The sequence below is a fragment of the Eublepharis macularius genome, chromosome 17, assembly GCF_028583425.1.
Source record: "Eublepharis macularius isolate TG4126 chromosome 17, MPM_Emac_v1.0, whole genome shotgun sequence".
Lineage (NCBI taxonomy): Eukaryota > Metazoa > Chordata > Lepidosauria > Squamata > Eublepharidae > Eublepharis > Eublepharis macularius.
This window is the reverse complement of record NC_072806.1, coordinates 7,475,897-7,492,604: the sequence shown is the minus strand read 5'-3', so window position 1 is coordinate 7,492,604 and position 16,708 is coordinate 7,475,897. Positions and strand designations below refer to the sequence as shown.

The window sequence follows — 16,708 nt, the reverse complement described above, 5'->3', positions numbered from 1 at the left end:
CGTTGCGTCGTGCACAGGTGGCAGGTGCGGGCGGCGCTGCCCTTACGCGGAGCCGGAGAGGCGCCCATGGAACCCGCGGAGGGCGGCCGGGCAGGCGACGGGGAGGCGGCCCCGAGCCCCGCCGGCGTCCGCGAGGGCTGGTTCCGCGAGACCTGCAGCCTCTGGCCCGGCCAGGCCCTGTCCTTGCAAGTGGACGAGGTCCTGCACCACCGGCGCTCGCCCTTCCAGGAGATCCTCGTCTTCAGGAGGTCTGTGCGTGCTCTAACCGTTGGACGCTCCGCCCTTCCTGGGGGGTGTCACCAGCTGCGGCCTGGCGATCTCCCGGAATTGCATTCCATCTGCAGCCTACAGGGACCAGTTTCCTTGCAAAAATGGCTGCTTGGGAGGGTGGACATCCTCACTGACGTCCCTCCCCAAACCCCGCCTTCCTCAGGCTCCACCCCCAGATCTCCAGGAGTTTCCCAACCTGGAGTTGGCAACCCTACCCTTCCCCTCTGAGCCGGAGCCAGTTCCTTCCGCCTCCAGTTCTACATTGTCAGTCCCTGAATGGCAGTTAAAGACTGGCTAAGTGGAGGTGCCGGGGGTGGAACCTGTGGTCCTCTGCAGGCAAGAGCTCTAACCATTGGGCAACAGCCCTGCAAAAAGCAGCTGTTGGAGGTTGCAACCTGAGAGAGTGGACCGGCGGCGGCAGCCCCCCCCCCCCCCCCCGCCAGCCTTGGCTTTCCCACACCTATTTTGTGGGAGCTGGAGATCTTCTGGATGCCGAACTGGGGCGATGCTCGTGTTGGAAGGCGTCCCTCTGCTTCCCAGGGTAGGGCGGGGGGTCCACAGCGCAGATGTGACTTCGCCCTTAATTCAGTGCCGTGCTCCTTCAGCAAAAGGAGCAACCACCCCTGTGGAAATGGAACCCCGGTCATCATTTTTGCATCTTCTCTTCTACTCCCGTCCTAAGCCAAAGGGAACGTGTCTGGTGCTATAAGTCCCAAAGAAGGAGGAGGCAGATGTCACAGCCCAGCCCCAAATACAGTTTGTCATATTGAGGCTTTAATGGGGGGGGGCATGAGGGCTGTTCTAGGGATTTGGGGGGGGAGGGTCTGTGCTGGTCCCTTCATCTCTGTTCCTTTCTCCCCTACAGCAAAACTTACGGGAATGTGTTAGTCCTCGATGGCGTCATCCAATGTACAGAGAGAGATGAGTTTTCATACCAAGAAATGATTGCCAACCTGCCCCTGTGCAGCCATCCAAATCCACGCAAGGTGAGTCTTGCCGGCTGCCTCTGGGTAGTTCTATATTTGTTTAATATGTCGGTCTTAGAATTGCTTTCACGCTGTTTCAGCATTTCCTCAACTCTGTATTGGGATTTCTGCTGGTTTTAAATCGTTGCAAATTTGCATTTATGGACCTTACTGCATTGCTTATTGAAATGTCTTTAAAGTTGACTGTACAGCTTAACACTGCCTAATTCTCCTTGAGTCTCGGTGAGAAAGGCAGACTATAAATAACATAAATAAATAATAAGAGCCGTGCTGGACCGGAGCAAGTTTCTTTCTGTTCCAGAATCTTGTTTCCCTCCATGAACGGCTAGGTGCCTTGGGAGACCCACAAGCACAGCAGGAGTGCGTTGTCCGTCTCCTGTGGTTGCTCCCAGAGGTGGACATTCAATGGTACACTGAACAAGGAGGTTTCATTTTGTCATCGTAGCTGCTTCCATGGGTCTGTAAAACTGTTTATGTCCGTTATTTGCAGTCCACATTTCTCGCTAAGACTCGAGACTGATTACACAGTGTGAGCCAATGGCTTGAACATACAATAACAATGCAATCGCATATCTTGTGACAATGAGTTCCACAAGCCATTCCATTTAAAAAATTCAAATCTACCCACGAACTTCACTGGGTGACACCCTTTTTTATATCAGCACTTCAGATTTCCCTCTCGCCCAGCGAAGCTCTGATTTACACTGGGCAGGCCTCATATTTCTGCCTGCTGGTCTTTTGGTTTCCCTGCCCCTGCACCCCTTAGTATGCTTTCCCAGGTGTCCTTAAGGCTCTTTCTGTTTTTCTCAGGATTTGTGGTGCAGTTTTTTTCCTGCAGAAATGTTTCATGTGGGCGCAGCTGATCGTGTCCTGCGACTGATTCTCTCTTGCTGCAGGTGCTCATCATAGGCGGTGGCGACGGGGGCGTCTTGCGAGAAGTGGTGAAGCATCCCTCGGTGGAGGCCGTGATACAGTGTGAAATAGACGAGGTAGGTCTGCCACTTCCTCGTGCTCCCCAAACTGGGGCGCCCGGGTCCGTCTTCTTTATTTTCTGTATAAAAGTTCTCCCAACCCTACCCCAGAGGGAGACGTGTATCTGTCTTCTTCATAAACTAACGCAGCAATGGGGTGGATGTAGGGCAGTCCTGCTCTTTATTTTTTCCCCTGCCATTCTCCAGTCAGGGATAGGGGTTTTTGCTGTATGGGGCTGGGATTCCTTTGCACCCCCAAGCTGGAGTTTGCCAGGAAATCCCTGCCCACCCTTACCGCTTCGCTAGAGATGCTGTCCCGACTCCATTGAGGCATGAAGCTTCCCCATTCTAATGGGTTTCCCCCCCACATGTGGGAATCACAAGTGCGATAGACCTGTCTATCCAGGGCTGCTTCCAGGGGCACTCACATAAGAGCAAAGAAGGAGCCCGGCATGTTAGCCTAAGTGGCATTCGTCAGCCTGTCTTGTAGCCACATTGTTTGGGAGGTACTGAGGTTGTGTAAAGTGTTTTGTTTCAATTTTTTTAAATACCTCGATTGGTGTTTTTGTGCGTTAAGGGGCAGTTTTATTTTTTAACTAACAACAGAGCCCGTTGTGTGAGAAAATACAATGGGCTCTAGAAAACTGATTCGACGGGGCCTTGGGAGGGTTACGCTGCCACTCCAGGCCTCCCTACCGCCTCTGTGGCTCCTCAGAGGCCTAGCACAGGCGACAGGGAGGCCTGGCATAGCGGTATGGCCCTCCTAAGACCCCACAGCGGCCGCGTCGCCACACCAGACCTTCCTGCTGCCACAGCAGTCTCCTTGGGGCCTCCAGAGGGCTGTGCCACCGCACTGGGCCTTCCCACCACCACCACAGCCTCCTCAGGGCCTCTGAGGCAAGATGTGTTGCCAACAACTCACTTTTTATCCCCACAGAGAGGTCTGCGAGTGCACGTGCACGGGGATAAAAAGTGAGTCATTGCCAGTATGGCTTGCCTTTTATATAGTAAGACGAGCCATTTTATGTAGACTTGAAAAGCAGAATGCAGATATCAAGAGCAACTTGGGGGCTAATATGAGCAGAATGAAAAAGCATAGCTTTTCAGTTGCTAGGCAGACTTTATTTTTTGACGATGCGATCAAATCCTCCCTCTGTATGGCTGAAGATACACTTACAGTTGCCGGGGAACTTTCTATTTCCGACGATGCGATAGGCTTCATGATGTCTTGTAGGCCTCTCTTTATCTGTGGAAATTCAGTTGCAGTCATTTCACTAACTGAAGGGCCCCAATCTTCCATTCAAATTTTCAGGTCCCCCCCAGCCGGGGGGGCCTCCATTCCAGACTCCTTTCGAGGGGACCCCTCTCCCCTACAAGGATCCAGCGGAGCAACATCCTACACGTACAACTGACCACATTTCACCAACATTTTACACTGGTATGGGAGGATGGCATCTTCACCCAGCATCTGTTAGCAAACGTCCAGGGGAAATGAAAACACTTTTGCTGGGTACCTAAAACTTCACCAACTGTATAGCAGATGCATAATTGTGGAACAGGAATTCTCCTGGCTTGACTATCACAGAACAAGCTCTGTAGCATACTGTGTCGTCAGCTTGCAAAGGGTGGAGGAGGACGTGAAGGCTTCGTGCTCCGAGGGCAAGGAGTGAGACTTCTAATTGGCATTTGGCACTAGACGCTGCTTTGTAAAGATGGTTCTGGTGAGACATCAAGGCTCTAGGGCAAGGATGGGCTGATGATGGGTTCCCCCATCAAAGGCCTCTGAAATGTACTGGCATTCAAGCTCCTGCTCCCCTAGCAAAGGGAACAGACTGAGAAAGTAGCAATCGGGTCTCTAACAAAAGTTTCACGCTCAGTTTTGTCACCCCTGGCCCAGAGAGCACTGATCCAGCCACAGCGTGGCCAAGATAAACTTAAACAATTCTGAGCATGTTTGGGACTGGCGGAGGAGGAGGATTGGTTTCTTTCTTTCCACAACCAGATTGTAGGACTTGATGGCGTCAGTTGTAGAGACAGAATTTTAATTAAATTTTTTATTGACTTTTTCCGGAGGATCTTCAAGGCGGAGCAGCGAGTTAGCTTCAAGGACCTCTTAATTCAGTTAACGTATTTGTATATCATGCTCTTAACTGCTTTTTTTAAATTAAGGAGGAGAGTTTCCAATGTGAAGGCATGCAACCTGTTTTTAAAAATAGACATAATCCGTTGCACTTCTTCACTGGTGTGACGCAGGCCTGTTTGTGCCTCTACTGACCTGTGTCGCTTACCAAATTCTCTGTGCTGGCCTGCATTGCAGGACGTGATAGAGGCGTCAAAGAAATACCTCCCAGGTATGGCTGTGGGATACTCCAGCCCGAAACTCACCCTGCATGTCGGGGATGGCTTTGAATTCATGAAGCGGAACCAAGAGGCTTTTGATGTGATTATCACCGACTCCTCCGACCCCATGGGTAAGCGCCCGAGCGCCCAAGCACCTTTGCAGGCCACCCTGTATCAGTAACCAGTGTCCTATATGCCGCCCTGATTCAGCGTGCAAACCGCACTGTGTGTTCTTTTCTCCAAAAATCCAGTCTTTTAAGGGTTTGGCTCAGGCAAGCAGTCTCTTAGGTGTAGTGTTTTAACAGCATTGATTCACCGTCTTTCTTCCATTGTGGCATTCAAGGCGATGTCCAGGGGGGCTAGCGGGAGGTCTTTTGGCCCTGAGCAGACCTTCTTAGCTTCAGCAAGATATCTGTGCTCTCCATCCCTGCCCTTGGAAGAATGATCTCTTTGGCTGATCTTACAGTGCAATCCTAAACAGAGTTATTCCAGTCTAAGCCCATTGAAATAATTTAGTCCCCCGAATGGGAGCCAGATGTGCTGGGCTATTCAGGTGAAACTCATCAGGGGGGCTCAGTTCCTGTTCTGAAGATAAGTCCGAAGCACAGGCTGGGGCCAAATAGATCCTGTGGCAACTGAGCATGACCAGCTCAAGAACTGACTTGTGTCCCATTATCAACAGCATCTCCTGGTAACAGCAGTTCCTGGATGTCTCCTGTTGGCTTGGAACATCCGCCTCTCTTTCTTTTCCAGGTCCAGCAGAGAGTTTATTCAAAGAATCTTACTACCAGCTAATGAAGACGGCTCTCCGGGAAGATGGGATCCTTTGCTGCCAAGGTGAGGCCTGGCTTTGATGGAGACAGCAAGTCAGTCCCGAGGGCTGCTTCATCTCCCAAGCACAGGGTCAGCTTTGGCCTTCCGAGCCTGACTGGCTGGAAAATGTTGACATGGAGCGTCTTAGTTTCCTGTAACTGAGTCAGTTTTGCACATGTTAAAAAGCTATCTGAAAATATTGCAGGCCTTCCCATAAAATCTGTTCGTTGCAAATGTTAAAAGCTCCTATTTGATGGTCCTGCTTCCAGCCGCCCATGTGCATAGCTCAGTGTTCGCTGAAAGCTGCTTTGCCAGTTTGTGTTGTACTTCAGTAAGCATGGTCCCAGTCACGTGGAGGTGGGTACCCTTGTACAAAGGAATGTCTACAGCTAACCTACAGGGTATAGCTCTCCCCTGTGAACGTCTGGGGCAGTGCCAGTGGGCCCAATCCCATTCCCTCCCACACCATATAATGGGTGCATTTTAAATGACTGAATGGGGCTAGAAACCTGATGGGCTGGCTTCTACTAAGTTTCCTGTCAGTGGAAATGGTGATCTCACAGCACACACACACACACCCTGCCCCGGTTCTACATGGCCTTTTAGCTTCCACAATCCTCAGTGTAACCTCTTCTGTGGTTGGCAAACTCCCTCATCTGCCAGCAGAAAAGATGGTGGGGCCCAACAAAATACCAGAAAACAGGAGGTAGAGGGGGCTTTCTCAACTTAATCTGTTTTAAAAAGTCAATTAAAAATCACTTTTTAAAAAGGAACAAGTCCCTCTCTCTTGACCCCAATAATTAAATGTAGTCTTGTGGAGTTTGAGTCCAGTGGCACCTTAGAGACCAACAAGATTTTCAGGCTGTAAGCTTTCGTGAGTCACAGCTTCCTTCTTCAAATTCTGGTATCTCTCGAAGGCTTCTACCCTGGAAGTCCTGTTGGTCTCCAAGGTGCCACTGGATTCAAATCCTGCTGTTCTGCTGCAGACCAACACGGCTGCCTACCTGAAACTCTCTGAATGTAGCCTTGTGGTTTAGATTTGTGGGGCAGCGAGACCCCCTGTTTTTAGTGACTGCCTCTCAAATGCTCATCTATGGAGGATGGGCATTTGCATTCCCTGGCCGATCCCCTTGCTGTCTGCACCTCCCTGGCTGGGGCACGGGTTTGTTCCGTGGTGGTGCTGTTACAGAACGTCTTGTCCTAGGGCATGTAAAGCTACCTTGTCAGTAGGGTGCCTTCTCCCCCCTCAGAGCCACTCTGCTCAGCCTTTTTCTTCCCCGCCTTCTCTCTCGGCTAGGCGAATGTCAGTGGCTGCATCTTGACCTCATTAAGGAGATGCGCCAGTTCTGCACGTCGTTGTTCCCCGTGGTGGAGTACGCCTATTGCACCATCCCGACATACCCAAGCGGCCAGATCGGCTTCATGCTCTGCAGCAAGGACCCAGTAAGGACCGGGGAAGGGGGAGTGTTTGTGGCTGGGCCAGCTCAGTGCAGGCGGCTCTTCTCTTACAGGGGGGCATGGAGTTAGACGCTTACGGTGACCTCTCAGGGTGAAGCTGCTGAGCTTGCAGCGGCAAGATGCCAGCATCTCTTCCAAAGCCTTGATTCAGGGTTTTTCAGAGAGTTTCTAGGGGAGGGGAGCAAGTCCTGCCCTTGACTTGCAAGTAGCATCCAGAGGCAAAGCAGGTGAGGTTTTGAGGATATCCTTTTTCCACAGTTCGGTGTCTTTTGCAGGGGTGGGGTTCTTGCTCATCTTCACACAGAGATACTGATTTGGGTGGGCTGGAGGGGAGAGAGGATATCTCCTTACCAGAAAAAAAACCACAACATTTTAAAAAGCAAATGTGTGTACCACATTGTAATAACCGGAGATCCATACTGCCTTGAAAGCATTTGGCTTATTTTACCCATGCGTTTGAATAACAACTACAACAACATTTGATCTATACCAAAGAGTGGCTTATGATTTACAATACAGAAAGCGCTAGGAGGGCAGGGGGAGGTCTGGGTCTAGGGTGTCTCCTCTTCTCCCTCTGGCCTCTCTGGTGGCCACCGGAAGCATGAGGATGTGGGAACGCTCCGCTGGGGCTGAATCCAAATGGGCCAAAGTACTATGGAACCGGTCGCATGAGGTCTGAGTCAGGGCGTAGACTCTCTTCCCAGATGGGAGACGTTTTGAGTTGCCGGAGGTGTGGAAAGAGTTAACTTGAACACCCTTGTGTGTGTCACATGCTGCGTGGCGCCCCTTGCTAAGCCCTGAACACTCAAATGCCGAAGGCACTGGAATCCCTTCTGGGTCATGGGGTGCCCGATGGAGGCACGGGGCTGGTGTCTGATGGTTTGTTTCCTGCTTTCCTTCCTGCAGAGCACAAATTTCAGGGAACCTGCCCGGCCACTATCCCAAGCGCAAGTGGACGCAATGGGCCTCAAGTATTATAATTCGGACATCCACCGGGCAGCCTTTGTCCTGCCAGAATTTGCACGAAAGGTAACATGGTGGCGGGGCTTGTAAAATGACTGTTCATTGCAGCATCTTGCCTGCTGCCTGCTGCGTAGCCTGAAATGGAAGTGGCAAGGCGCAGCCAGGAAAATTGCTCCTGCAGGGCAGGCAGGCCTTGAGCACCGTACGAGTATTTTTCTCCCTACCTCACCACACGAATGAATTCCTGAAACCACGTCTCTCTTGTGTCAGAGTATTGGGCCGGGTGATCTCCCTTCTGTATTTCATTCTTCCTTGATACACAAGGGTTGGCCACAGAAACTCACGCTCTGATTACTTCCAAATCTGATTACTACACTGTGCTGTACATGGGTCCTGCCCTTGAACACAGTTCAGTCAAAAAGACTGCCAGGGAAATGTGTCTTTCAGGTGTTTAAGGGGTCGGTTGCTCTTACATTTAAAGTCCTACATGATCTCAAACTGGAACCAAAAGGGCCACCTGCTCCCTCTTGAGCCTGCTTAATGGTTTAGATCCTTTTGAGAGCCCTGCTGCTTGCACTGCCAACATACAATGGATGGCCCCAAAGGGCAGAGCCTTTTTTGTTGTGGCACCTTCCCTATAGAATGTCTTCTCCTGTCCCTTTGCTTTCTTGATTTGTGGTGGGGGAGGACCCTCTAGGCAGAGATTTGGCAGTCTCTCGGCTTTTGGGGGTCTGTTGGCGCTTTCTTTGTTGGGTCTTTTTGAGGCTGGTTGTCTTAATTTGTGTTTTTTCCCCTCTTGCTTTGTTCTGTTGCCACATTCTTGATTGTTTTGATGCTGCTTGCTGTTGCTTTTGAAATGGTCGTGTTTCCTTGCAGTTTTATGCATATTATGCTGTTGCTGCTTTTATTCCTGTTTCTTATTTTTTTGGAAACCAGCTTTGCCAGTTGACAGAAGGGGTGGAGGGAGCTTTGTGTCATTGACGAAACAGTTTTGCCCAGTGCAGAGCACACTGCAAGGTACCTGGGGAAAAACCTTCTCTTTTCTCTGACCGATAACCAGATGTCTCTCCTCTTCTGCTTCTCCCCCAGGCCTTGAGTACTGTGTGAAAGCTTCATTGGGGGCAGCCGTGCCTCTCACCTGGGACCCTGGAGACTTCGAAGTGAGGCCAGCGTGGCGGGTTTCCTCCAGCGAGGGGGCTTGGCAGCTTCCCGTTGGCCCCCGGTCCAGCCAGCCCCTCTTTGCCAGCCAAACATTCCTTCCTACGATGTATTAAAAGACTTTGGGCTCTCGCCTGGTTGGACTCCGGGACAAGACCCAGTCTGGGCCTCTCTGGTCCGTTGCTTCTTGCCAGGAGTGGGAAAGTCGCATAGAGTTTCTTGGCCTCAGCCCTCCTCCCCGAAAAGTGCAGTATTTATAACTGAACATGTTCTCTCTCCTTCCTGCTCCCCCAGCCTGTTTTCGTCTGCCAGCGTGGAAGGATCAGGCGCCTGGCTTGAATATGCTGTAGTGCAATGGAAAAGGGAGGGACGGGATCACACACACGTCCCGGCCTGTTGCTTCTGGCCTCCCTGTTCCATTTGCCGTCGGATGTACACATCTGTCTGTTCGGAAGCTTGCTGGCACACTTCCCAGGCACAGACCTTCCGCTGTTGACTCTGAGCCTGTCTCTTCCTGGGGACACCTTTTCCATCGGCTCAGCAGAGGGACCCGCTCTGGGTGTTGCCCAGGAGGGAATTATTACCTGCTCCTATATTAAATAGTGGGCAAGGAGGACCTGAGCAAACCCTCCTTGGAGCCATGGCTAGAAGAATTGGGCTGCCTTTCTGGAAAGGCCTTTGACATACCCTGGCCAGATCAGGGGTGCTATTAATTCTTTTCCTTCCTCCCCACTCCTCAATTGCTGGGGTAATCATGTTTCCTCCAGGGCTGGGGCCTAGAAGTGAATCTGTCTCATCTTCATGTTTCTAAATTAGTTCTTTTTTTAAAAAAAAAAACCCCTCTTCTTGGAGTTGCTGCCCCTCCACACACGTCCATTGGTGGCTTTGCTTCTAAAAGCTGTCGGCCACCAAGGGCAGAGTTCGAAGGAGATACCTTAATGGGAACACAGTCCACTCTTCCAGGCTTTAACTCGACATTTAGAGGCCGAAGGAACTCTTTCTGGCTGCAGTCTTTTGCTAATAGGTCTCCATTTCCTGCATTTAGGGGCAATAGCAAAATGAAAATTGAATACGCTCTCACTCATTCTGCCAACTATCATACCAGAAATAGGCCATTTGTGTGTATGGGATGTATTATAACTCCCTTGTCAAGGTTAACAGTTGGGGGGGGGCACTGTGTCGTGTTTCAGCTGTATGGGATGGGAGGAGATAGAGAGACTGCCTCCTGCTATAGGTATTTATGTCGCCCCGTGATTCATGGAGGTTCAACAAAGCACCATCTACTCCGTTTACACTGGAATTTGGAATTGCATTATAGAACTCAAGAAGATCATGAAAAACCTCCATTTTAGTTGTCCTCTTTTTTTTGCTTTATTGAAAGGAGGGCGGGTGGCTTAGTGTTCAAACCCTACGGACCTCTCTTCTCTCTCAGTGTAAGGGAGCTTGATTGGTTTGTGTATACAAGTGAAAAAAAACAGCGTACGGGCTCCAGTTGTGCCTGGCCTGGCTCAGAGTTGGAAACTTCGATGAGCGGGACACCTTCCCTACCCTTCGAAGGCCTCTTCATTTAGAAACGAGGCAGCTGACGTGCTGTGTGTGTGTGTGCACCCAGGGACACAGGATCTAGCTTAATAAAATTACACACGTGGTGCAAAGGAATAGAGAACTTTCCTCCTTTAAGAATAGGATTTGGGTGGCATCTGGTGAAGCGGACAGCCAAGAGATTGGGACGTAGGTCGAGAGAACCGAAAGGAAATGCTTCTTTCCCTGCATCTAAAATGAAACACCACTGCGTCCAGTGCCAGGGTTCACTGTCACTGGATGCAGTGGCGTTTCATTGTAAGTGCATTTCGGCAGGAGAAGGAGACGTTTCTGAATGCCTGCTCTACCCCACCCCTCCTTTCCCCCTGTGGTTAAATAGAAAAGAGTCCAGTAGCACCTTTAAGACTAACCAACTTTGCTGTAGCATAAGCTTTCAAGAACCGCAGTCCTCTTCGTCAGATGCATCTGACAAAGAGGACTGTGGTTCTCGAAAGCATGCTACAGCAAAGTTGGTTAGTTTTAAAGGTGCTACTGGACTCTCTTCTAATTTGCCACTACAGACTAACACGGCTAACTCCTCTGGACCTGTGGCTAAAGAAAGCAAGATAAAGTGCAGACTCTGGAAAGGGGCTCACTTGGCATAAGCTGTGCCTGCTGCAGAATTCCAGTTCTCATTACACATCTAAGCAGACGTGTGTAATTCTGGCTGGCTTTTTGTGCCATCGCTTTTCAGAGGCTGGTGAGTTCAGCTGCTTCCTAATGGCTGGAGGCCCGAATGATCCAGGCCACCAGTCGCATCGCTCTCCCGCTCCCGAGAGTAATTTCTGCCTCAAGAAATGTCTGCCTTTATTCCTGGTAGTGAAAAAAATAAAATTCATACTGTGTGCATCTTTCTAAGGCCAAAAGTGGTGGGAGGATGTTACAGGAGGAAACAGCAGGGGCGGGACACAAGCCACTGCCACCCTTAAAAAATAATTCCCTACCTGATTTTTCACTGTTAAACTACGCCCCTAGGAATCTCATGATGGGTTCCTAAAATTACATGTAAAATAGTAGAGTCAGCACCTTTAAGACTAACCAACTTTATTGTAGCATAAGCTTTTGAGAGCCACAGCTCTCTTGGTCAGATGCATCGTGACAAAGAGAGCTGTGGCTCTCGAAAGCTTATGCTACGATAAACTTGGTTAGTCTTAAAGGTGTTGCTGGAGTCTTTACTCTTTTGCTACTACAGACTAACATGGCTAACTCTTCTAAAATGACTCGTAGTTTGATTTGAGGTTGGGGTATGTCAGTACTGCCAAACCTCCAGGTGGAGCCAGATGTTCTCCCAGGATAAAATCTGATTTCCAGACCTAGTAATGGGGCAGGCAGTGCTTCAGCGTTAGGGGAGAGTTCTGCCGCCGCCTCCCAACCCAATCCTTAAAGATTTGAAGACAGAATCGGGTGATTTGCAGTCAGACTTTTATTTGTCGAAGCTTGGCTTTTGACGCCCCAAGCAAGCTTCTCACCGAGGGCTGCAGCTGGCGGTGGAAGGAGACGGCACTCCCCAGGTCCAAGGAAGAACAGTTGGCCAACGCTAGCAGAAGTACTGAGTCTTCCAGAAGTACCTGTTGCAGTTGGGTGGTGCCGGTGTGGTGCTGTCCCGTCCAACTCGCTTCCGAGCAGTCAAGCGAAGCAAATTACTCACTCTGGCAAACTGGAGCAAGTAGAGCAAAGAAGCAAGACGTTCGCCATGTGGGCTGGGGGGTGTACTGGGCCTTCCTTCACAGGTTCTTCTGGGGTGGGGGGGGTTAGATTATGGGTCACTAATGCTGCTACCAGTGATAGCCCTAGCCAATCCTTGATTGATCAACGTGGGTAGCCGTGTTTGTAGCAGTGGAAAAGAGCAAGAGTCCATTAGCACCGATAAGAGTAGACTAACAAAATGGGTGGTAGGGTATGAGCTTTCGTGAGCCACAGCTCACTTCTTCAGATACAGTATCTGAAGAAGTGAGCTGTGGCTCACAAAAGTTCATACCCTGCCACTAATTTTGTTAGTCTTAAAGATGCTACTGGATTCTGCAGGGGGGGGGGTGCCTGTTGATGTATCCACATAAGAGACGTGGAAAGGAGTGAACAGAGTCAAATGTCGTAACCTGGAAGAGGGTCCATTTATTCATGAAGCACAAGGAGTATTGGGTCATCCTTGTGCATCTCAAAGACACCCCTGGGCCTACTGCTGTCCATTCCAGATTCAGTCTGTCACAGACGGGAAATGAGCTTTCGTGAGTCACAGCTCATTTCTTCAGATACAAATGTATGCAGGGCTTTTTTTCAGTGGGAACGCGGTGGAACGGAGTTCCAGAACCTCTTGAAAATGGTCACATGGCTGGTGGCCCCGCCCCCTGATCTCCAGACAGAGGGGAGTTTAGAATGCCCTCCGCGCCACTGTCTGGAGATCGGGGGGGGCACCAGCCATGTGACCATTTTCTCCAAGGGCAACCCACTGAGTTCCACCACCTCTTTTCCCAGAAAAAAAGCCCTGAATGTATGTATCTGAAGAAGTGAGCTGTGACTCAAATGCTCGGACCCTACCACAAATTTTGTTGGTCTTACAGGTGCTCCTGAACTCTTGCTCTTTTCTACTGCCACAGACAGACTAACACGGCTACCCATCTTGATCTATCTCAGATTTCCGCCTGTTTCAACCTGGTGGTTTAAAGCAAAAGCGCCCACCTCTTGACTGCCTTTCCCCACAAGTCACCCACCTGCCTGGAAGAATTAAGAATTTGATCTGCATCTATCACCTTTTCCCACTACCTCATTGATGGCTGCCATGGTTCAGAACAGAAGCATTGCAGAGAGAAGGCAGACCGCCGACTGTGGTGAAGAGTTGAGAATTCCGCTTTTCCCATTCCTTGTCTAACATTGTACCTTTTACAGTCCCTGGTTCTAAGTACTGCAAGGAACCAAGGGGGGACTTCGTGGGGTCTGAATGAGGTAGTTGGGGGTCTACCAGAATTCAGAAGTGCATTAGGGGCCCTGGAAGGATACGCCCAGAAAGGGGGACCCGGACCCAGCCAGCATCCATTGCAAGGCACAGGGTTTTCATGTAAACAAATCTTGAGGGCGCTTTACAGGCTAAATAGATTTTTAAAAATCTTTTGTGAGCTAATGCTCACCTCATCAGATGCTCAAAGAGAATCTTGCACCCGTGTTTTATAACTCGCATATTCCTGGTCCTTCTAAATCTACTATACATTGTCGCCCCTCTCCGTATGTATATCCGAGGACCAAGACTTCACTTCATACATCTAACAAAGTGGACTTTAGCCTTTGAAAACTTCCACGACAGTCAGTCTGTGAACCTTTATGTTGCTCAGAGGTTTTGTGGCAAAAGTTCAAAGACTATCCTAGGATATGTACAGCGCCATCCTAAAAAAAGTTACACCCTCTTCTATTGAAAGGTTGACTCTCTTTGGAATGGCAGGGGTGAACTGTTACAGCCTATTCCCCCAGAAGTTCTCCCACCCCACCTAGAAGAACTAAGCTTCCTTATGTTCTGAGTTGGCTCACAGCCCACAGCCATCACCACCATCTCCCCTTACCTTTCTAATGGCTGACACAGTCGAGACCAAAATCATGATGATGAAGACGCAGGCCACTAACTTCATGGCAATCCAAAACGAGATGTCCTTCCTGGGCTGGCAAGGAGATGGCAGAGAGAGAGAGCTGCTACTCACGGCTTCTGGGTCTCTAGTACTCTTGTCTGTAGCTCTCCCTGAGAATTAATGGACATTTAGGCATGATTCATTTTTCAACTTAAGTTTGACTGGTTGGATCCAGGCCATACTGGGCAAGTCTTGCTATCGAGTGCTTTGCAAATGGTGATCTCCTTTCCTGAGGATGCCCCTGCTGCTTCGTCATTCAATGGGCAGAACTTTTCAAAATCACTGCAGGGCCCCTGAATCCAGAAGATGCCCACGAGAAATGGTTCCTTCTAAATATACAGGCCAAAATTGCATATTCAAATCTGGCAGCATTGTCAACTGTTATGGTTAGACAATTTGGCCTGCAGCTAAGTTTCAGGTAAGTTTAGGGTTGCCAGCTCCAAGTTGGGAAATTCCTGGAGATCTGGGGGGTGAAACCTGGAGAAAGTGGGGTTTGGGGAGGGAAAGGACCTTGGCATGGCATAATTCCATAGAGCCCACCCCCAAAAGTAGCCATTTTCTCCAGGTGAACTGATCTCTGTGGCCTGGAGACTAGTTGTAATTCCGGGAGATCTCCAGCCACTACCTGGAGGCTGGCAACGCTAGGTAAGTTAAATCCAACAGAAGCACTCCCGGTTCGAATTGGCCAATCAATGAAAAGGAATATCCCACCCGGGAGAAAAACACACTTATAACTGTATCATCAATTCATGTCATTTAAAGTGTCCAAGTGCTCGGATGCTAATTTGTCATATGCAATTCACAATAACTCATACAATAAACGATTCATAACAATTTATACAGTATTATTAATACATTACATAATTAATACCACACTCCCCTAACGTTCAAGAATCATGAAACGTCAAGGAGGTGACTCCAGGAAAAGTCAGTAAGTATCAAACTGGTCTTCCAAATCTTTTAATGATGTTCTCTTCTTTGCTTTATACAGCTGACTCGGTGTATGGGAACCCGAATATTCCAAGCCCAAACTGGGGCCGGGTATTTGCAATGCAGATTTCATCCCACAGACTTCCTCAGGGGCATACCGACAGTCCACCGCATCTAATACAATTCATTCATGTACCCTGGAGGATGATGCTGATGTCTTCAGTCAAGCATTTCAGGTAAGGGCTGCCTATAATTCTGTTCATGTGTGTTTGTCTTCAGTTGACAGGGTAAGGTTGCATTAATGAATCTCAGTATCAGTAGAAAAGAGCAAGAGTCCAGGAGCACCTATAAGACCTACAAAATTTGTGACAGAGTATGAGCTTTCGTGAGTCACAGCTCACTTCTTCAGAGTGCCTTGGTATCTGAAGAAGTGAGCTGTGACTCACAAAAGCTCCATACCCTGCCACCAAGTTTGTTAGTCTTATAGGTGCTTCTGGACTCTTGCTCTTTTCTACTGCTAGAGACAGACTAACATGGCTACCCATCTTGATCTATGAACCTCGGTACATGTTTCCTACGATTTGCCATGCCTGAGTGCATGTGCCAAAAAGCCACACGTCTGCTGAAACCTCAAGATACTAAAAAGCTTTTTTTCTGCGAAAGAGATGGTGGAACTCACTGAATTGGCAGCACACAGGAAGTGGTGCCCCTGGTACCACATGCAAACACGCAAAGCGCATGTGTGCTCTGATGTCACTTCCAGGAAGTGATGTCATCACACCAGCTGGAGCCACCCCCAGGAGCACTCCTGCAAGGGGGGGATTTAAATTGTCCTCCCCGCTGCTGGCATCTAAACGAGGGGGATTTAAAAGTTTAATGGGCACCGGCCACACAACCATTTTCTAGAGGTGCCAGAACACCATTCCACCATGTTCTGGCTGAAAAAAAGCCCTGCTTACACAAACCTAATCAAGAGCTTTGTAGGAGGTCTTCCATTTAAATGATGGAATTCATTGCCACAATAATGGTCAGTAGCTTTTTAAATAAGGATTAGACAAATTCATGAAGGATTGGCCCATGATCTCATTAGCTATGAAAGCGAAATGAATCTTCCATGTTCAGAGGCAGCGTATCTCTAAACATGATCTAAACACTATATCAGAGAGGCTTTAACTTATATCAGAAAGGCTTTTTTAACTTTTGGAAAAGGAAACTTTTTTGAAAGGGAAACCCAGAGTTGTTGCATATTCCAGGTTCTTTTTTAGGTTGCTGTGATGAAACACTCTTATACAATACAAAACAACTACAATATTAAGTTTTACCTCAGCGTTTGATTTAATTAATTTAAATTAATTTGAAAAATCTTTTAAATAAATCACTAACAATATTTGGACAACCTCCGGGTCCAATTGCACCTTAAAGACCAAATAGATTTCCATATTGGACCCAGATCTTCCTCGTCTACTGCAGACCATATGGCTACCCACCTGAATCTAATGTTATTTGGTTAGGGGAAGGGATTATTAATGCTACCGTTGTAGCAAGATGGTAGAGAGAAGTAGCTTCAGGTTCTTTTTCTTCCCTTGGAAGAAAAATTCTCTCCAGAGTTTCCAAATGTATTAGCAAA

General features: G+C 48.9%; 1 protein-coding gene across 1 annotated transcript; it reads left to right on the top strand.

Moving 5' to 3' along the window:
- Window positions 1–12: 12 nt before the first annotated feature.
- On the top strand, window positions 13–10,305 carry SRM (spermidine synthase). The gene is made up of 8 exons (XM_055001487.1): window positions 13–248; window positions 1,136–1,256; window positions 2,153–2,245; window positions 4,545–4,698; window positions 5,321–5,404; window positions 6,678–6,823; window positions 7,745–7,867; window positions 8,891–10,305. Exons 1-8 carry the CDS (start codon window positions 67–69, stop codon window positions 8,906–8,908), a joined length of 921 nt encoding a protein of 306 aa, XP_054857462.1. The 5' UTR covers window positions 13–66; the 3' UTR covers window positions 8,909–10,305.
- Window positions 10,306–16,708: the final 6,403 nt, after the last annotated feature.